At 42.4% G+C, this 22,500-nt stretch overlaps 1 protein-coding gene across 1 annotated transcript in view; it reads left to right on the top strand.

Moving 5' to 3' along the window:
* Window positions 1-22,500, top strand: part of LOC311049173 (low-density lipoprotein receptor-related protein 1-like) — a 220,935-nt gene that overhangs the window by 8,577 nt on the left and 189,858 nt on the right. Inside the window, exons 2-4 of the mRNA XM_084062652.1 lie at window positions 4,924-5,049; window positions 8,572-8,700; window positions 9,240-9,503. Coding sequence (XP_083918778.1) covers window positions 4,924-5,049; window positions 8,572-8,700; window positions 9,240-9,503 — 519 coding nt within the window. The remainder of the gene's footprint in view (window positions 1-4,923; window positions 5,050-8,571; window positions 8,701-9,239; window positions 9,504-22,500) is intronic.

Raw genomic sequence — 22,500 nt, 5'->3', positions numbered from 1 at the left:
GTTTTTTTCACGTCGCCTTAGACCCCGTTAAAATCCTTAAGAATGCGCGATGCACTGTTTGTAAACATCGTGCACATGTCCCTGTGTCTGCCAGTGCAGACCACGTGTCAAACGGGGCATCCATGTTGTAGTTAGAACGGTTTATGTTAAACAGTGATGACCGAGGAGAAAAAACTACAATGGAAAAAATTAGTTTTTGTGTGCGCTTTAGAATGGAGGCCGACGGGAACGGCAAAACCGGATCGCAAATAGTTCCGTTCCGGTGGTGTTACACTGTAAATGGTCTGTGTAGAAAAAAAAAAAAAAAAAAAAAACATCGAAAAAAAGAAAAAAGCACCCGGACCGTAGCACTACGGTCTCGGCGCTTAACAGTTGGATTTAATGGACCGTAGGACTACGTTCTTGGCGTTTAATGTGTTAACGGTATACTACAGTAGTATTACTGTATTCAGTCTCTTCCAGGCAGAGTGAGTCACCTCTGACTGAAACATCACAGCTTAATTTTGTGCGACTATAGGTTGAAGTGTGTGTGCGTGCGTGCGTGCGTGCGTGCGTGCGTGCGTGCGTGCGTGCGTGCGTGCGTGTGTGAGACAGCGTGCGTGCGTGGACTGTCTCCAAGCCAGTGGTTCTCAAAGTGGGGTCCGGGGAGCCCAAGGGGTCCTTGAGGGAGTTCCAGGGGGTCGCCAGCTAAATGATAGATAGTAAGGAACCAAATGGACCCTTATGGGTCTGTAACTCAGAGAGTGTACAAATGGAACCAAATGGACGTGTTTGGGTCCATTTGGTTCCATTTGTGCATAAATTGGGGGTCCCAGAGATAGAAATTCTATTAAATGGGGGTCAGTAGCCCCCCAAGGTATGTCAAACTGGGGGTCCCTTGACATTAAAATGGTTGAGAATCACTGCTAGAGCCGTAAAAACAAATCTTCTCTTATGGGGGTCCCTGGTATATCTTTTCAAATGGGGGTCCGTGGGATAATAAGTGTAAATTTGGGGGTCCTTGATGTGAAAAAGTTTGAGAACCAATGCTCTAAGCATTGGGCTATTTATTAATTGTGGTCGTACAAAGGGTCCATTGTGTCAGGATGACCATGGTACTGCATGTGGACGCCACTTCACTCTGTACCAGTAAAAGTTTCCCTCTTTGGTCAACACACAGGAAAGTTAAGTCCACTTCAGCTGTTTGGAAAACACTTTGGTTTGTTGAGGAGGAAGTTCCAATGAAGGGACAACAAATAACTAACCACGCAAGATTTATGACGCTGTCTGTGGTGTCTGCACCACAAGGCAAATATGACCAATTTGTTTAATCATCTCATAACTCTAATATGAAGTGACCTTCTGACCAAAACTGTAAAGGATAAAATTAAAGAGAAATGTTCAATAATTGCACGTTTCCAAAGTCAATAGGTAATCATGCTACAGTATGCAGTATATACGAGTAACGTGTGATCCCATGCATATTGACCTTTTTTTTTGTGCCATAATTGAGTGTCTGCTAAATGCCTAAATTGTACACAGAACCAAAGCACACAGAATCACAGCATATATGTTCTCTCTCTCTCTCTCTCTCTCTCTCTCTCTCTCTCTCTCTCTCTCTCTCTCTCTCTCTCTCTCTCTCTCTCTCTCTCTCTCTCTCTCTCTCTCTCGTTCACACCCAATTTGAGATGACAGCTGTCACTGGACTTTATACATTATTATACATAATGATAGGCTATTAAATAAAGAAAATACACACTCAAAGGATTGATGTATAAGTGCTTTAGTTTGACTCTGCTTATTCCTTTAGGGTATATTATTACTGTATTTAAATATATTGTTGTTGCAACTGTAAGGTCAGGACAGAGTTTGTGTCTGTTTTCTGTTGTGATCAGAAATGTGTGTGAGAAGAAATAGAAAAGAAACGGGATAGAGGCGCGAGGCAGAAATGTGAGTAGTTCTCAAAGGGGTCCTTGGGGGGGGGGTACCGGGGGGGGGGGGGGGGTAAATATATGGATGGTAAATATTTTCAGATGGCGATCCGCGGCCAAATACATATCAATTTGGGTGTCAAGGCAAGACAGAGAACCCAGGTGCAGACAGAGACCAAGGAAACGCTGTGTGCAAAAATTAAAGTGTAATTTAATAAAGTCAGAACATAACAAGGCTTCAAAACTTTCTCAAGCCGAAGGAGGCAAACAAGGTACAACTTAACAAGTCCAAAGTTGGGGGTAACTTAAGGTCCAAGGCTTCTCAAGAAGATGAATAACAAACGTCCTCCTAGTCGTCAAACTTCAGGCCTGGTCTTCGAAAGGTTGGAGCTGCGTGGGAGGCAGTCAGGTTGGCTATGAGGGAAGAGACCACGAATTAGAGCAGGCCAGAAAAGGAACAGGTTCTCAAACTAAAGATCAGCAGATCTGGAGAATTACGACTGACCTAGTATACTGAGAGCACAGATGCGTGCACTAGCTGAGGGGAAATGATCACAGCCACGGCCAGGTGTTAGTAGCCAGTCAGGTTGCTGGATGGAAGACAGTCAGGTGACTGCCAGGACACACCTAGACATAGAAGCATAGAATGTCAAGAGCCATAGACATATAAAGGTACTGTAGACGCCTCCAGGGGCGTCGTTACGCGGGGGCTTCGGTGGCTATAGCCACCAATGTTTTATCCAAAGCCACCAATAAAAAAAAAAAATATATATATATATATATATATATATATATTTTTTTTTTTTTTTGTATTATATATCTATAACCCTAACCTAACCCTACCCCTAACCCTAAAACCGAAATAAAGTAACAGAAACGGGGGGAAAAGTACCCAAATCCGACCGAAATCCGCATGCATGTGTCCGTTGCCTGGGGGGCTAAGCCCCCAACCTAGTAGAGACCTTCGCTCGCGCGCGCGCGCGTGCGGGAGGGACACATGCACGCGCGCTGCGCACGCGTGCATGTGTCCGTTGCCTGGGGGGCTAAGCCCCCAACCTAGTAGAGACCTAGCAACGCGTCTGGACGCCTCCTCCCGGCTCTGAGGCGTCTGTATCTCAGGCGCGCACCAGCTTCCGCGTGGCAAGTGGGAAGTTTCCGCTAGTGATGTGTCGTTCATGATCGATTCGTTCAAAAGAACTAGTTAATTTGCCACGAACGTGAACGAGCTCGTTCACTTTCTGAAACTGTTACGTTCACTCGCGACGTAAAAAAAACGCTCCCGCGATGGTGTCTTATGGCGTCAAACATTATAAAACATACATTAACCACTTTAGCCCTATTTTATACCTAGGCTATTTGAAAATAGCAGATCTACAAGCAATCAGTCAATCACATGAGTGTTTCAAAAAACTGTTAGGATTTATAATACATTTGTAGAACCCCCCAGAAGCAAAAGATTTGGGTTACAAATGTTCGCTTTAAAAATACATATATTCAAAGATTTGCACACATTTTCACAATTTAAAAAATAAATAAATAGCAGATCTGCAAGCACGTAGCGCGGCACTCGGTGCCGCGCTACGTGCTTTTAGATCTGCTATTTTTTAAATGCCCAAAGTACAAAATAATGTTTATAGCTAAACTAAATGATCCAGGTGCTAATGCAGCCATCTTAACATCGCTCACAGTTAATTGTGTGACATTCTGGTCGTCACGCTGACCATGAAATTGCTAGAATAAATAAACGCCCGTGGCAACCAGACATCTGTGGCCCATTTATCTGGCTGGGCCCCCGCCGGGCCCCCGCCGGGCCGCTCTGAAGCCCCCAAGCTGTGAAAAACAAGTCGAACACACAGTGAACAATCAACACACAAAGACCTTAAACTATCTCTGGCTACAGTGTGTCATTAATCTGTTTGTGAATCATCTCATTAAAGCAGCACTATGTCACTTTAAATTAATAAAATGTGAATTTGTCCAATCTGCATGGTAAGAGTATGTTAAAGGGATAGTTCACCCAAATTTATTTTAATGTTTTCTATCGATTAGTCTCCCCATGGAGACTTGAATTCATGGATATATATTTTAGATAAAAAAAGTAAAATAAAAACAAAAATAAGAATAAAATTACAATGCAGAAGAAATGATCAAAAAGAAACATCAGTAAATAACCTTGGCATTACTGCTATTCTTTATTATTCTTTGTTCTATCTATATAATCGCTGCTGCAAATGTCGAGAAACCAAAATAAATGGACTCTTGTTTACTCGTATAATAAGATATAAGGTGCAACAATAAAAGTCTGGAATCTTGAATCTTAAGCGGTTGAGCTGCTCCTTGTCTGTGTGTGATTCATCACTTCTCCTTGACCAATGAAACGACACCGTCAAGTATTAACCCATTAAGACCGAGAACGCATCTCTGTGTCATTTTTTTTATTTCTTTCGGCTATTCAAAAATAGCAGATCTTCAAGCTCATAGCGCGGCACCGAGTGCCGCGCTATGAGCTTGTAGATCTGCATTTTTAAGCAAACATTTGTAACTCAAATCTTTGCTTCTGGGGATTCAACATGTCTTCTAAATCCTTTCCTTTTTAACTTTTTCATGTCAAGGACCCCCAAAATGATATGTAATTGGCCGTGGACCCCCATCTGAAAATATTTTGATCCAGGGACCCCCAGAAGCAAAGATTTATCTTACAAATGTTCACGTAAAAAAAATACATATTCAAAGATTTTCCAAAAAAAAATCACAATAAAAAAAAAAAAATAGCATGGTGCCACGCTATGAGCTTGTAGAGCTATTTTTGAATAGCCGAAAGAAATCTAAAAATGACACGGATGCTTTCCCGGTCTTAAAGGGCTATAAGGCTCTGCTTGTCCTGGGCTTTTCATTGCCTCTCTGTAAGGCCAGGCTCTCTGTGTTCTATTCACACACATTATTACCTGTCCTGTGATCCTTGAAGTGACCACAATTTATCCCTTTGCTTTGCTTCTCCTTCTCCTCCTTTCAGAGTTCGCTGACAACTGCACCCTGCACCACTCGGGTTGTCAGGACGACTGCGCGGTGACCCCTACAGGGCCCGCTTGTTACTGCAAGGCGGGCTTCGAGATCAGTCAGGATGGAAAAACATGCAAAGGTGAGTTCCTCCTCCGTCGAGGGAATTGCTTCTCCTCTTTCAATGATTACGGCCATAGCTGAGTGGTTTAGTGAGCCGCCCGCCTGGGAAGACAGGCCAGAGGCCCTGGTTGTCCCGGGTAGGATTCTAGACCAGGCCAGCAATGTGTCCCTGAGCAAGACTCTTAACCCCTAATTGCTCCCCGGGCGCTGTACAATGGCTGCTCACTGCTCCTAGTGAATATAGGATGGGTTAATGACATCACTGCTCCTAGTGAATATAGGATGGGTAAATGACATCACTGCTCCTAGTGAATATAGGATGGGTAAATGACATCACTGCTCTTAGTGATTATAGGATGGGTAAATGACATCACTGCTCCTAGTGATTATAGGATGGGTAAATGACATCACTGCTCATAGTGATTATAGGATGGGTGAATGAGATCACTGCTCCGAGTGATTATAGGATGGGTAAATGACATCACTGCTCCGAGTGATTATAGGATGGGTGAATGACATCACTGCTCCTAGTGATTATAGGATGGGTAAATGACATCACTGCTCCTAGTGATTATAGGATGGGTAAATGACATCACTGCTCCTAGTGATTATAGGATGGGTAAATGACATCACTGCTCCTAGTGGTTATAGGATGGGTAAATTACATCACTGCTCCTAGTGGTTATAGGATGGGTGAATGACATCACTGCTCCTAGTGATTATAGGATGGGCAAATGACATCACTGCTCCTAGTGGTTATAGGATGGGTAAATGACATCACTGCTCCTAGTGATTATAGGATGGGTAAATGACATCACTGCTCCTAGTGATTATAGGATGGGTAAATGACATCACTGCTCCTAGTGGTTATAGGATGGGTAAATTACATCACTGCTCCTAGTGGTTATAGGATGGGTGACTGCAGAGGTCAAATTTAACGTAAGTGTAAATAAACAGTGACAAAGGACACCCCAAAGTCATTTGAACTGAATGACTAATTACAACCCTGGCCGAATGGCTGCGTATATTAGAGTCATTACATTAACAAACCTGGAAGCGTGCAAGTCGCGAGCTGAAGTCTATTAAAGGTAGGGTATGTGATATTTCTGTGTTAAAATAAGTGTTAAATAGCTCTATTTTCTGATAGTACTCATTGCTATAGTGTTTGATCAGTAACAGGAGTCTCTCCAGCTCTTTAATAAACAGAAAAGGCATTTTCAAGTCCGGATATCAATTTTATTTCATCAGGATAGAGAACTCAGTCAGGATCAGTGTTGGGATAGTTACTAAAACATAGTAATATGTTACTTATTACATATTACTTGTTTAAAAAGTAATGTAGTTACTTTACTTATTACTCCCTGCCAAAAGTACTTAGTTACTTATTACTTTAGTTACTTTTTTTTCTCGCCCCCAGTAATTGCATCCTTTCTCCCCAAAAGTCTGACTTTGCATTTTCAACATTAGCAGTTTTTCTCTCTTTTCTGCAGCCTACATTGTAAAATCCTCATTGTACACTCATTTGAATTATATTAACACTAAAGGTTGTTACACACCGGCGAATATAGCGAATATACGCAAAATTCGGACTCGTTCCGAATAATTAAAAGACGCTTTTTCGCTTCGCTTTTTTGCTTTTTCGCTCCATGTACGGAGCCATTGACTTTATAAGGTTTTTTTTTAAAAAAACGCATTATTCGCACGAAAAAATCGCCCCGGTGTGTAACAACCTTTAGACTTTTACTGTGTATGAATTCATAACTAAATGAAAACCATTTGGCGGCCCGCCCTTCCGCAGCTCATAATTCACACAGACAAGTGCGCAACGTTTCCGTATCCACTCTAGACCGGATCAGCAAGCAGCCTGCATAGCAACTCGATCCCAACCAGTCTACCATTATATCAATGGACCAAAAACAACACAGGATCAAATAAACACACTCAAACCCAGAGTACCACCGAGGCTCGTGAAAAAAAGTAATAAATTACTTTTTGAAAAAAAGTAAAGGTAATATTATTACTCAAAACGTGAAAGTAATTAGTTACGTTACTAGTTACTGGGAAAAGGTAATAATATTACTTTAAGTTACATATTACTTTAGTTACTTCCCAACACTGGTCAGGATACAGATTAAACAAGTGAGAGTGAGTGAGTGAGTGAGTGAGTGAGTGAGTGAGTGAGTGAGTGAGTGAGTGAGCTCGTTTATCTTTGCACAGTATAAATAGTCTTGGATCTCCTAACCTCAGCCAAGTGACTTCACATTTTGCAATTTCGTTGCTCCAAAACAAGTGATATGTGTCGTTAAGCTGAAAAGTCCCTAAAAGTCCAATCTTAATTACTTCCTGTCAAACGTAAACACAATACATCATTACATCAACAAGCCCTTAATATCGTCGCCTTGCTAAACTAAGTCATTTTTTCCCCCAGTTTTTCAGGAAAAATAAAAAACTGATCCAAAACAAAACTATGTGATATTTCTTAATCATTTCACCCAAAATGTTTATAACAAATTATGACTATTTAAATAGAAATAACACTGTCTGTCAGTTATGTAACATAAGAGATTTAAATAGGTTTAAATAGGATTAAATCTGACTTAGGCCAAAACAAAAAGCAAAACAAATTACAAAATGGCCTAAATCAGTAAATAATTTGGCTTAAGTCACAAAACCATGTGACTTAAAGGAGCTACACCATGAATTTAAAAAAAAATAATAATATTTGATATCATATTGTTTATGTCCCTCAAACGTTTTTCAAAAGGTTTGAGCCTAAATCAAGCCTCAGATATACTCATTCCAACTAACTTCTCTCTGGCTTATAAAGCACTTTCACCTGCAATACCACATTGTCCTGTTTGGCACGGGGCGCTATTGAGCCAGTTTGTATGCATGTTATGTCCTGGTTCTGTGTGGAAAAAGTAAAATAAAATAAAAATTGTTTAGGATTTTGTTTTTTTTGTTAGAACTGAAAAACGGGAGGAATTGTTCCCTGACGTGACGTAGGCAGGGGGAACAAATCTGACGGACTGTTTTCAGACCAATTTACATAAAAACCACAGATAGCCTATGAAAGCCTGCATGCTCGAAGTCGGGTATTTGTTGGAACAGAAGAGAGGTGGGGGAGACCAAAAACACACAAAAATGAAGAAAAAGTTAAAATTCATGGTGTAGACCCTTTAAGCCAAAAAAAGGCCTATTTTTTGGCCTAAGTCACAAAAAGGGGAGTGAACAGCATGATCCTGTTCAATTAGGATATGGGCGATTTTACCAGAGGTGGCCAGTGTCATGAGGAGCTGACTTAGGCAAAAATATAATTTTCCCCAAAAAATGACTTAGGCCAGTAGTTTAGCAAGGTGACGTTATGAAACAATGATTGTGTGCACCTGTGTGATTACGATGGCTTCATGTTCCCCCCCACACACACACCTGACTATCATCATGAAGACAGACACTTGTTGAATCTGAAAACCATTGTGATGAGAAACAGGCAATGCAGTTAAGTGAGTTAATATGGTGACCCTGGGTGTGTTTGTTTCAGACTTCGACGAGTGTGGCGTGTACGGGACCTGCAGTCAGTCCTGTACCAACACGGAGGGCTCCTACATGTGCTCCTGTGTGGAGGGATACCTGCCACAGCCAGACAACCGCTCCTGCAAGGCCAAGAATGGTAAGAACCAGCCTGTTTTCAGCCCTTTTCACATCAAGGTCCATTATGTATTGGGCATTTGAGCCGCAGAACCACCATTTGATGAGATTTAGACTCTCAGACCCAAAACTTTTGGGTTTTGGTTTTGTCCTTTTTGAGATAAGAGGTTTCTATAAAAAATAAATCTTTGCCTGCGGGTGTCGCTGTTGAGCGATTTTGCCTGTCAATCATCGCCCCCCCCCCCCCCCCCCCCCCCCCAAAGGAAAGGATAAGGGAGGGGCGGGGAGGAGAGTAGGCGGGATCAATGGACTATGACGTTAAAGTCCAGGGGCCAATCCCAGCCCTTTTTTTTGCCTAATTATTCAGAAAACCCCAGACCACAGAAAATCCACTGAATGTTCAAAGTTCAGGTTTTTTGGGGTGTAATTGAGGTCATAAAACAAAACAAAAAAAAGGAAAAAATTCGGCTTGGCGGAGACAAAAAGAAATTGAATGTCATGAACCCTTTATAAGTAACGTGCCCACACCAACACTGGTTCCTCCTCATTCCCCCTCCTCAGTACCCGTGGAGCGCCTGCCGGTGCTGCTGATCGCCAACTCCCAGAACATCCAGGCCACGTCGCTGAGCGGCGCCACGGTCCACAGCCTGCCCTCCACCAGCACCAAGCAGACCACCGCCATGGACTTCCTGTACGACCAGGAGATGGTCTGCTGGATCCACGTGGGCGACGCCCCGTCCTCCACGCACCTCAAGTGTGCCAAGATCCCCAACCTGAAGAGCTTCACCGACGAGAGGGTGATCAACATATCCCTCAGCCTCCACCGTAAGTCCACCAACAACATTCATCGGCAGTCATCGGTTCGATCCCGGGCTCCCCCCAGAGTTCGATTCGAAGTGTCTTTGATCAAGACATTAGGCGTGTAACGATTCGCTCAACTCACAATACGATTTGAATCACGATACTAGGTTCACGATACGATATGTTTAATTTTTTTTTTAAAACACAACAATTTTCTCTTACACAAATCCAGTATTTTCTTCTCTTTTATTTCTTTTTACAATACCGTGTTTTCTCTTATCCTCTTTTCAATACAGTAGCAAATGACTGATTCTTTTTTTTTTATCAATTCTCTCCTGTATTTTCTTCTCCTTTTTTACGCGACCTCTGCTGTTTGCATTGAGATACATTTGGTATTAAATCGATTTAAATTGGAACCAGTTTGAATCGATCTTAATCGATTTATGATAAATCGTTACACGCCTACAAGACACTGAACCCCTAATTGCTCCCCATGAGCAGGTTGGTGCCTTCCATGGTTTCCTCTGCTGTTGGTGTATGAATGTGTGTGTGTGTGTGTGTGTGTGTGTGTGTGTGTGTGTGTGAATGGGTGAATGTAATGCACATTGTAATGCACCTTGGATAGTCAAGTCAAAGTCATTTTTATTTATAAAGCACATTTAAAAACAACCAGAGACCGACCAAAGTGCTGTACAGCATGAAATGTGTATACATAAGACATCAAGGTTAGAACACACAAAAAAAAAGCATCAAATACAGAACGTACAACTCCAGAAACAAAAAACAAAAAAAGCATCAAATATATGAAACCATAACAGGAGGAAAAATTGCTATAATATAATTGCAGGAGGTTTAGTTAAAAGGCCTGGGAGAACAGGTGCATTTTGAGTCTGCTTTTAACCCATGAAGACCTGGAACTGTGTCATTTTTTGATTTGAGCTAAAAAGCATTATTTTACACACTTTGGGCTATTCAAAAATAGCAGATATACAAGCTCATAGCGCGGCACTTGGTGCTGCGCTATGAGCTTGTATATCTGCTATTTTTGAAAAATCGTGAAAATGTGTGCAAACCTTTGAATATATATTGTTGTAAAGCGAACATTTTTAACTCAAATCTTTGCTTCTGGGGGTCCCTGGAACAAAATGTTTTGATGGGGGTCCGCGACCAAATAATTGAGGGGGTCCTTGACATGAAAATGTTTGAGCACCACTGATATAGAAACATACGTTTTTCAGAAAACTGTTGGGATTTAGGAGACATGTAGAATCGGCTTCAGGTCTTAACCCATTGATACCTGGAACGCATCTGTGTCACTTTAGATGTCTTTGGCTATTCAAAAATAGCAGATATACAAGCTCGTAGCGCGGCACCGAGTGCTGCGCTACGAGCTTCTAGATCTGCTATTTTTGAAAAATCGTGAAAATTCATTTTAAATATTTTTTTCAGATCTTTTTTTTTTTAGGATTTAGATTTTTTTTAGATGCGGCCTCAGGTCTTAATGGGTTAATGGGTTAAGATGTCCAAGGAGGGTGCAGACCAAATAAGTAGAGGTAGGCTGTTCCACACATTTGGAGCAGCGACTGAAAAGCCACGGTCACCTTTTAACTTTAAGCGGGTGCGTGGGATTTTTTAGGAGCTCCTGATCTGCTGATCAAGTGGCCTAGTGGTGTGAGGGGGAGGAAGGTGCTTCCTCACATACATAAGTGCACTATTTATAACACCAGTGGTTCTCAAACTTTTTCATGGTCAAGGACCCCCAAATTCATATGTATTTGGCCACGGACCCCCATCTGAAAATGTTTCGTGCCAAGGAGGACCCCCAGAATAGAAGATTTGTGTTAAAACATGCTAAATTATTCAAAGAGAGCAGATGTACAAGAGCTTGTTGATCAGCTATTGTTTAATAGCCAGTGTATAAAATATGGATAAAGTGTTTAAAATTATTACCTAAATTATGACCTGGAACGCATCTGCGTCACTTTAGATTTCTTTGGCTATTCAAAAATAGCAGATATACAAGCTCATAGCGCGGCACCGAGTGCCGCGCTATGAGCTTGTAGATCTGCTATTTTTGAAAAATCGTTTTTTTTTGTTGTTTTTTTTCAAAAAACTGTTTGGCGTTTTTAGAATCGGCCTCAGGTCTTAATGGGTTAACACATTTAGCTTGGGACCCCCTGGAATCCCCCCCCCCCCAAGGACCCCTGGGGGTTATTTTTGCATGTTTGAATACAAATCTTCTATTCTGGGGTGGGGGGGTCCCTGGCACAAAACATTTTCAGATGAGGGGTCCGCGGCCAAATGTAATATATGAATTTGGGGGTCCTTGACATGAAAAAAAGGTTTTATAGAAGCACTGCTGTATAAACCCATACGCTGCATAGCAACGCTGCCAGCTCTCTGCATACATACTGCATGACATCATTCTCTCAACATCTGTGCTCACTGGCAGCGGTTTCAGCACGTACGCGTGCACGTACGTTCACACGCGTACTCGCACACACACATACACACGTACTCGCACAAACATATTCACACACACATACACACACACACACACGTATTGGACGCGCACACACGTAATCACACACACACACGCACACACACACACACACACACACACGCGCGCGTACTAAACGCGCACACACAAAAAGTAAAACTATCAATACTGCATTATAGAAATACTCCGTTACAAGTAAAAGTCCAGAATTCTAAATTTACTTGAGTAAAAGTACAAAAGTATTGGCATCAAAATATACTTAAAGTACCAAAAGTAAAAGTACTAAAATGTTTGAAAATAGCAGATCTACAAGCTCACAACGCGTCGCGATGCGACGCGTTGTGAGCTTGTAGATCGGCTATTTTCAAATAGCCTAGGTATAAAATAGGGCTAAAGTGGTTAATGTATGTTTTATAATATCATAATTTATATCTGAAAAGTAACTAGTAACTAAAGTTTTCAAATAGTGTAGTGGAGTAAAAGTACAATATTTGCCTCTGAGATGTAGTGGAGTAGAAGTAAAAGTATTGTAAATTGGAAATACTCAAGTACAGTACAAATACCTCAAAATTTTACTTAAGTACAGTACTTAAGTAAATGTACTTAGTTACTTTCCACCACTGCGCACACGCGTACTTGCACACACATACACGCACACGCGTACTACGCGCGTACGTGTGCGTTTGCACACACGCATAAAACTGTGTTGTTTTTCTTCTTCTTCTTTTTGCAGTGACTGTGCAGGATATCTGCTGTTAGTTTTTTCTATGTGTGTTGGATGGATGGTTGCTCTATGCATGTGGACAGGCTGCCGGTGAGTCAGCGTGTTGTCATCTGAACGCCATAACAACCTTTACGGGCAGCCGGGTGTGTTTTTCCATGGTTAAAAAGTTGGGTAACGTTGGGACGAAATGTACTTTTTTTTTGTTTCCAGTAAAGAGACCAGACGACTAGCCAGACGAGTATCATGTGTGTGTGTGTGTGTGTGTGTGTGTGTGTGTGTGTGTGTGTGTGTGTGTGTGTGTGTGTGTGTGTGTGTGTGTGTGTGTGTGTGTGTGTGTGTGTGTGTGTGTGTGTGTGTGTGTGTGTGTGTGTGTGTGTGTGTGTGTGTGTGTGTGTGCGTGCGTGCGTGCGTGCGTGCGTGCGTGCGTGCGTGCGTGCGTGCGTGCGTGCGTGCGTGCGTGCGGGTGTCCATTTCAACACGCCTTTTGTGCAACTGGAATACTTTTCTTGAATTCTTGAATACTTGAATTCTTGAATACTTGAATACTTGAATACTTTAATTCTTGAATACTTGAATACTTGAATTCTTGGATTCTTGAATTCTTGAATAGTTGAATACTTGAATACTTGAATACTTGAATACTTGAATTCTTGAATACTTGAATACTTGAATACTTGAATACTTGAATTCTTGAATTCTTGGATACTTGAATTCTTGAATACTTGAATACTTGAATACTTGAATACTTGAATACTTGAATTCTTGAATACTTGAATACTTGAATACTTGAATTCTTGAATACTTGACAACTTGAATACTTGAAATCTTGAATACTTGAATACTTGAATTCTTGAATACTTGAATACTTGAATACTTGAATACTTGCGTGCACTGGGATAGTTGAATCCTGAGCCCTAAACACCTGCCAATATGAATGTTACTGATCGTGTCTGTTGTGGGTTGGTGGCACATTAATCCATTAAGACCGGAAACGCATCTGTGTGTCATTTTAAGATTTATTTGGCTATTTAAAATAGCAGATCTACAAGCTCAAGCTACGAGCTTGTAGATCTGCTATTTCTTTTAGAAACATCTTGATGCAATAGCAATAGCAGCAGCAATAACAGCAATAAAAGTTAAAAAAAAATGTTTTTAAACTGTTAGTATTTAGAAGACATTTGTATCCCCAGAAGCAAAGATTTGAGTAAAAAAATGTTTTTAAAAAAAAACATGTGTGCTCAAAGATTTGCTAAATTTTTCATGATTTTTTAAAAAGAATGTCAGATCTACAACCTCACAGCTTGTAGATCTGCTATTTTTTGAATAGCCCAAAGTATAAAATAATGGCTATAGCTAAAAATCTAAAATGACACATATATGCCATACACATATATGTTCCCTGATTGAATGGGTTAAATATTAATATCCATCGTCACTTGCATTCTCCTGCTCACTGTGATGAGTGAGCAGGAGGAGAACAGCCCAGAATGCTGTCCCGCCACCCCGGCCTGTTGATGTCTAAATCAGGGGTCTTCAACGTTTTCAGGCCAAGGACCCCCTAGCTGAGAGAGAGATGAAGCAGGGACCCCCTACTCTATATTGCATAAACATTTTTTTTACTTAGTCTGCCATTTTTTCCCTCTACACCTATAGCCTCTTTGCCAAAAATAGCAGATCAACAAGCTCTTGTAGATCTGCTATTTTCGGCTAATGTTCTCCTCAGAAAAGGAATTCCAGGGTTCAAGTGGTTAATGTAAAAAAACAAAATCATATCACACAAATATTTGGCGGACCCCCTATAGTAGCTCTGAGGATCCCCTAGGGGTCCCGGACCTCCTGTTGAAGACCCCTGGTCTAAATCACTGCTATCATGCCATGGACCCCAAAATGATACGCATTAGGCCACAGACTCCCCATTTCCAAAGATTCGGTGCCATGGACCCCTTTAAGCCAGCTCAGTGGCCTTGTGGTTAGAGTGTCCGCTCTTAGACTGTAAGGTAGCCCTGGCTCAAACTCATACCAAAGACTATCAAAATGGGACCCAACATTCTGTGCATCATGTCATAAACACAAAGCTTGTAGATGTTCCCCATTTAGCTGCCTGGGGACCCCCCTGGAATCCCTTCAAGGACCCCTTGGGGGTCCCCCGTACCCCAGTTTGAGAACCACAGGTCTATAAATCACACATATTGCCCAGCTATCAGCCTCCCTCTTGGCTCAGTGGATGAACATTCCCAAGGTAACAACCCAGACAAAAATGCTTCGGAAAATTCTTCTACGAATGTGACCAGTTCCATATATATATATATGTGGCCCACATGTTTTATATGACATATACAAGCTCATAGCGCGGAAAGAGAGTGTCTCACTATGAGCTTGTAGATCTGCCTTTTTTTTATCGTGAAAATTTGTGCAAATCTTTGAATATATATATTTAAAGCGAACATTTTTAACTCAAATCTTTGCTTCTGGGGGGTCCCTGGAACAACACATTTTGAGATGGGGGGTCCGCGGCCAAATACATATCTAAAAATGTTTTCTAAATCCTAACAGTATGTTGCTACTGTATATCAGTGGTGCTCCAACTCTTTCCATGTCAAGGACCCCCAAAATGATATGTATTTGGTCGCGGACCCCCATCTAAAAATGTTGACACACATTTTTTTTCTAGCCTACTTAGTAAGAAACAAGTACATTTTGAATCCCGGACTTTTACTTGTAACAGAGTATTTCTACTTTGCAGTATTGATACTTTTGCATATTTAAAATATGTGAGTACTTTTTCCACCCCTGCTGATACTGTACTGGTTGAGTAGGACCAGAGCAATGAGTTCAACACGGCTGATGTCAATAATTTATATCAAATCGCTCTCAACCATGGTGATGCTATTTCTGGCATGTCATTATAGACCAAATCCATGTATTATAATCTTTTTTAATTCATAAATTGCAGATCTACAGTACTAGCTCACTGTGCGACACGTTGTGAACTTGTAGCGATGCTATTTTCACCACCAGACAAGTATAAATCAGGCTTAAGTGGGGTAAGAAAAAAAAAAGATGATTATTTAGTGCCATAATTGTGCAACCCTAGCTATAGAGCTCTTTTAGCGTTCTGTGTGTTTGACATTTTGGGACCAGAGGAATGTGCAGGAAATTCCAACGGCCTCAGCTGGATTCTCTAAGCCTGCCCACCCCGCCCCCCCCTCGTCCTCCTCCACACACACACACACACACACACACACACACACACACACACGCACACACGCACACACACACACACACACACACACACACACACACACACACACACACACACACACACACACACACACACACACACACACACACACACACACACACACACACACACACACACAGCCATATGCACACCCACACGTTGCTGTGGTACACACACACACACACAGTTTAACAACTGTACTTAAGTAATTTTTTTTGTGTCTGTACTTTACTTGAGTATTTGTGGGGGCGGGGGGTGTTTGTGGATACTTGTGACTTTCACTCCACTTGAATACTGTACTTAAGTACATTTTTGAGTGATTGTACTGTACTTGAGTATTTGTAGAGTAGGGTGTTTGTGGTTACTTGTGACTTTCACTCTACACTACATTTCAAAGACAAATATTGTACTTTTGCCTCTACACTACATTTCTAGGAAGGGAAAAGAGTAACATTAGGAATTAAACCACGTATAAGCTCAGTCAAACACATTTGACAGAGCAACTTTCACTTGCAGTTGAGTAATATTTGACCAGGACTCTCTGTACTCACAGATTAAAGTTCTCAGTCACTTTTCATTCAGTTATTTGAATTCAGTAGAAGCCAGCATGTCTTCTGTGGAAGCATGTTGCACGGCCAAAACAGACGATCTACAAGCTCTCAAGAGCTTGACGATATTTTAGGTTATTTTGTTAAAGATTAGAGCATTTGAAGTGTATCTGGAAGAAGTATCTTCCATAAAAAACCCTGATGGTCTCGGGATATTTCATAAAATCCTTCACATGGTTGGCACAGTATGTAGAACAGCAGGAACAATGTTACTGAAACATCATAATTCTACATATTGTGTTAATTGTTTAGGAAACAGCGTTAGTGTGTGTGGTGGTGAGATACTTTCCTTTCACAAGTCACATCATTTTTTTCACTCATGAGATTTTATTTTTGCTTTAATCCATGTATACTTTGAGCACACACACACACACACACACACACACACACTCACACACACACACACACACACACACACACACACACACACACACACACACACACACACACACACACACACACACACACACACACACACACACACACACACACACACACACACACACACACACACACACCAACAAGGCAGTGTGCAACACACACATGTGTGCATAACAAGGCCGTTGGAGACCTAGCTGGCTGCCATGCGGCACAGAGTTGAGCAGAGTGGAGTGGAGGCCTGACAGACTGACTAAACTGATGAAAGGTCCGGGGCCGTATTTGCTCCGGCCAGGAAACAATTAAACGCGACTCCACTTCCTCTCTACGCTATGCCACAGACTTCCTGTTTTGGCTCGAGCCTTGTGTGTGTATTTTTATGCGTTTTCATGGGCATGAAAGAACCCAGGCCACATGCATGCGGCGAGTGTTTTCAAACTAATTCTGAATGGACCATCGGGGTGATAGTGTGTAGCGTGATAGCGGTTTGTATGGGTTGTGCGAGTAAACATCCAGGTTATACGTTTTCAAAACGAAATAAATAAAACAGGAACAAAATGTAATCATTCTAAATCTTTTTCAAAATATTTTCACTACTTTTGAAATGTGGATTGAGTGGTAAATTCATAATGTATGTATGTATGTAACCCATAATGTCCGGGTAGCTCAGTCTGTAGAGCTTTCGCCTTTTGGATCACAAGGTCATGGGTTCGATCCCGGGGGAAACCGCCAACTCAGCGTATGAGTATAGCACGTCTTCAGTGTGGCTAAGTTGTGCGGTAAAGTACTGGGAGGAGATGATGGTAGGTGTGGCGCTTATTCCACCTCAGCAATCCATGTCCCAGAGGTCTAATAGCGCATCGTAACGGGGATAAGCCTCTCCGACCAACTTAAACTTGGGTCACAGGGAAACACCACATTTATTCTTTTGGGTCTTTGAGCTAAAAGACGCTTCATGGGAACCACTGTGGTGGGTCACATGCAGTGTTGCCAGATTCTGTGCAGATCTGCGACGCATTGTGAGCTCGTAGATCGGCTATTTTCAAACATTTTAGTACTTTTACTACTTTTATGTACATTTTGAAACCCATTATTTTACTTTTACTCAAGTACATTTTGAATTCCGGACTTTTACTTGTAACGGAGTAGTTCTACATTGCAGTATTGATACTTTTACTTAAGTAAAACATTTGAGTACTTTTTCCACCATTGGTCTTGGTACTTCCTGGTGTGGTGTGGTGTGGTGAGGTATCACGCTGTGTGTCTTCTTCGCCGCTCATCCCAGCTCCACAACGTCGGTTGATAATGATTTGCGGAGGCTGCTGGCTTGCTTGCGTGTTAGTGTGTGTGTGTGTGTGTGTGTGTGTGTGTGTGTGTGTGTGTGTGTGTGTGTGTGTGTGTGTGTGTGTGTGTGTGTGTGTGTGTGTGTGTGTGTGTGTGTGTGTGTGTGTGTGTGTGTGTGTGTGTGTGTGTGTGTGTTAGGGAGAGACAGAACAGGAGGGAGGCCATGATTGGCCGCCTGCCGTCAACATGCGGACGAGCCAGCAGGCAGCCGATATGGCTGCGGCCGACATACAGGAAATGATGCGTTTGTGGTTTGTGCAAGTGATTCATGACCTTAGTATGCCACAACGATCTGCCCAGATGTGAACCTCTCTCTCTCGCTCTCTCTCTCTCTCTCTCTCTCTCTCTCTCTCTCTCTCTCCCATCACTTTCCCTTTGTCCCGTTCTCTTCCACTTTTTCATTTTTAGCAGAGTTGGGTAGAAATTAGTTACATTTACTTAAAGGAATATTTCACTTAAAAAAAAAATAGGTCATTTTATCGTCTACTCAGGCTTTTGGTAGCACCCCAGACAGTTTTTAAGTTGCTTGATTCAGTATTTAGATATTTGATATTCATTTTATCAGACACGCCCCCTTCCTATACAAACCCATTGTAACTTCAAAATCATTTTTTGTTTTTTCAATTCATTTATTTCTTATATTTTTTTTGGGGAAAAAAAGACAATAATAATATTAAATAAAATAAATGAAAAAAGTTATCGACAAAACGTGGCCCCCTCATGTATTAAGAGGGCAGGATGTTTCACCAGATAGTTTCTTACTAAGGTAACACTATAGTTTTTGGCTATACTCTACACACGTCCCTCTCGCCCCGCTCCTGCTATCCGTGCGAGCCGTTGCAACAACGTTGGCCAAACAAACAGCGTCGGGCCTGACGGGCCATGTAAGGTTCAGCGCCGTCCAGAATATAATCAGCTTTTATAAACAAAGGGAGCCTTCTTAACACCGTGAGGTCATCGGACCGGGCTTAACGGCGCGCGGTCATCAGACGGGAGGGCCAGGCGGTGATACGCAGCGGTGTGTTGGACCAGATGACCAGATGACCAGTGGGTGGAAAGGATTCTTTACTTGAGTAAAATGTTCAAATGGTAAAAGGACTTCATTAGCGCCCTTTCACCAAAGCGCTTGACAGTGTTGTATGTCACATTCACCCCGTTCACACACACACACACACACACACACACACACACACACACACACACACACACACACACACACACACACACACACACACACACACACACACACACACACACACACACACACATTCACACACTGACGGCGGAGGAAATCAGCACCAACCTGCTCAATGGGAGCAGTTAAAGGGATAGTTCTCCCAAACAATTGCTTTTTTTCTAGGGGTGTAACGATACGTTTTAACAACGATTCGATACGTATCACGATACTTGGTTGTCGATACGATGCATGAACGATACAGGACAGGTTAATTTAGAACGATACGATTCGATTCAATGATTTAAAATCGATATAGTAACTATTTATTTACCTAAAAAATTCTATGTGAAAAATAAATACCTGGAGATAGTGGATATAAACCCCTCTTTCTCTTTTTTCTTTTTGCTAAATACAACGCACAAGTACTTAGTATTGATAAAATATAGATATTTTGCTGTTTTCATAACGATATAGTAGATCGTTGAAAATTAAAAACGATTTTTCGATTTAGTTACTATATCGTTACATCTCTATTTTTTTCCTATCGATTAGTCACCCCATGGAGACTTGAATTCATGCATATTTTTTCGTTTTTGTCTCATGCCTAAGACAATAATTATGACCAGCGGACCGGTAGGCAGCAGTTCCGGTAGGAGACACAAAGGAGACTCTTTGTGTCTCCTACCGGAACCGCTGCCGGTCATCAAATTATTGGCTTACTGTGGGAATACGACAAAAAAAATCCATGAATTCAAGTCTCCATGGGGTGACTAATCCATAGAAAAAGTCATTTTGGGGGCGAAAACCTTTAAGGGTTTCAGTGTCGTTTAGCGTTGATGCCCGCAACATTAATGCTGCTTGCTTAATGCTCAAACGCTGTGTCATCATGCGCTGTTAGCGCAAATAGCCTATAGCTGAAGCAAAGCAATCATGTAGTAAATGACCGGGTTGTCAGAACACAGCCAGGAGGATTTATCGGCGGTTGTTCCTCTCCAAAAAATATTATATTTTCTGCTTGAGGCACCCATGGCGCTCCGGCTCCGTCTTTACAGTAGAAATGCATGTCTGAACGGCGCTGGTAGCTAAAACAAATGCTTTCTCCTTGTACCAGAGTAGCTACAGTAGCTGCCCTCTCTCTCTCTCACAGCAGGATGTAAGTAGCCTGGAAACCAGACGAATCTGCCACTGCAAAAAAAAAAAAAACCTTGGCAGATTTGGTATGGCACCGCTCAGTTGTGATTGGATTTCACTCCCTCCGAAGTAGTGAGGCACCAATCAGGGCCCAGTATGCAAATATGGGGCGGGTTCATCACCAAAGGCATTTTTTTTATTCGCCCCTTGGAAATTCAAGTTCCACACAGAGATTGGTCATGCCAGGCTAGCATGTAAGTAGGAGGTAGTAAGCGCTACTAGCTAGCTGCCCACTCACTCACAGTAGGATGTAACTATAGGAGGTAGTAAGCGCTACTAGCTAGCTGCCCCCTCTCTCTCACAGTAGGATGTAAGTAGGGTGTAGTGAGCGCTACTAGCTAGCTGCCCTCTCTCTCACAGTAGGATGTAAGTAGGGTGTAGTAAGCGCTACTAGCTAGCTGCCCTCTCTCTCTCACAGTAGGATGTAAGTAGGGTGTAGTAAGCGCTACTAGCTAGCTGCCCCCTCTCTCTCACAGTAGGATGTAAGTAGGGTGTAGTGAGCGCTACTAGCTAGCTGCCCTCTCTCTCACAGTAGGATGTAAGTAGGGTGTAGTAAGCGCTACTAGCTAGCTGCCCTCTCTCTCTCACAGTAGGATGTAAGTAGGATGTAGTGAGCGCTGCTAGCTAGCGGCCCCCTCTCTCTCACAGTAGGATGTAAGTAGGGTGTAGTGAGCGCTACTAGCTAGCTGCCCTCTCTCTCACAGTAGGATGTAAGTAGGGTGTAGTAAGCGCTACTAGCTAGCTGCCCTCTCTCTCTCACAGTAGGATGTAAGTAGGATGTAGTGAGCGCTGCTAGCTAGCGGCCCCCTCTCTCTCACAGTAGGATGTAAGTAGGGTGTAGTGAGCGCTACTAGCTAGCTTCCCTCTCTCTCACAGTAGGATGTAAGTAGGATGTAGTGAGCGCTACTAGCTAGCTTCCCTCTCTCTCACATTAGGATGTAAGTAGGATGTAGTGAGCGCTACTAGCTAGCTTCCCTCTCTCTCTCACAGAAGGTTACAGCACGGCGGCTTAAGCGCTGCCATTGGCCTTAAATCTCCTTATGAGGTCATGTGCTGTTAAAAGGCAAGTCAGCCATGCAAGTGCTTGGCTGGCACTAGAGCTGCTGAGTACTTTGTCCCTTCTTAGCCACTTGAACCCTAGCGTCTATAATATTCTGGTGGGAACATTAGCCAAAAATAGCCGATCTACAAGCTCACAATGCATCGCATTGTGAGCTTGTAGAACGGCTATTTTTGCCTGAAGACATTTTTGGTGTTGGCGAAAACGTGTTCAAATTACAGTTGTAACTCAAGACGAGTTCTCTAAGACCACAGGGGTTTAAGTTTGTTAAATCCATGCACTGTGCGCTGTCTCTCTCGCTCTCTCTCGCTTGCTCTCTCTCTCTCTCTCTCTCTCTCTCTCTCTCTCTCTCTCTCTAACCGTATCAATGCTAACACTGAAATATGCAGTATAGCGACTATAGCCCGACCGATGTGAGATTTTTGGGTCCGATGCCGATAACCCAATTTTAGCGACTCATTCCAGCGACTCCACCTCTCTCACCCTGGCCTGGCCTTGCCCTTCCTGACCTGGCTTTGCCTGGTCTGGCCTGGCCTGGCCTGGCCTGGCCTGCTGTACTGTACCCCTGCATGGCAGATTTTTAACCAGCGGCACATTTAGAGCAGCCAGTGTTTTATTGGTTCCTGTGCTCCTCCATTCCTCTGCAGTGAGCTCCCTGCATGGTGTGATGCCTTCCACAGATGTTTGGATGTGAGGGAGGACTTTTTTTGCCGGGGGTGGGGTTGAGTTTGGGGTATATGTGGGAGTGTTTGGTGGGGGTGGGGTTTAGTTTGGGGGTGTATGAAACCTTTAAGAACT

This window comes from Gymnoscopelus microlampas (assembly GCF_963454915.1).
Source record: "Gymnoscopelus microlampas genome assembly, chromosome: 7".
NCBI classification, from domain to species: domain Eukaryota; kingdom Metazoa; phylum Chordata; class Actinopteri; order Myctophiformes; family Myctophidae; genus Gymnoscopelus; species Gymnoscopelus microlampas.
The sequence above is the reverse complement of the archived record's forward strand: the minus strand, read 5'-3'. Positions and strand labels throughout refer to the sequence as shown.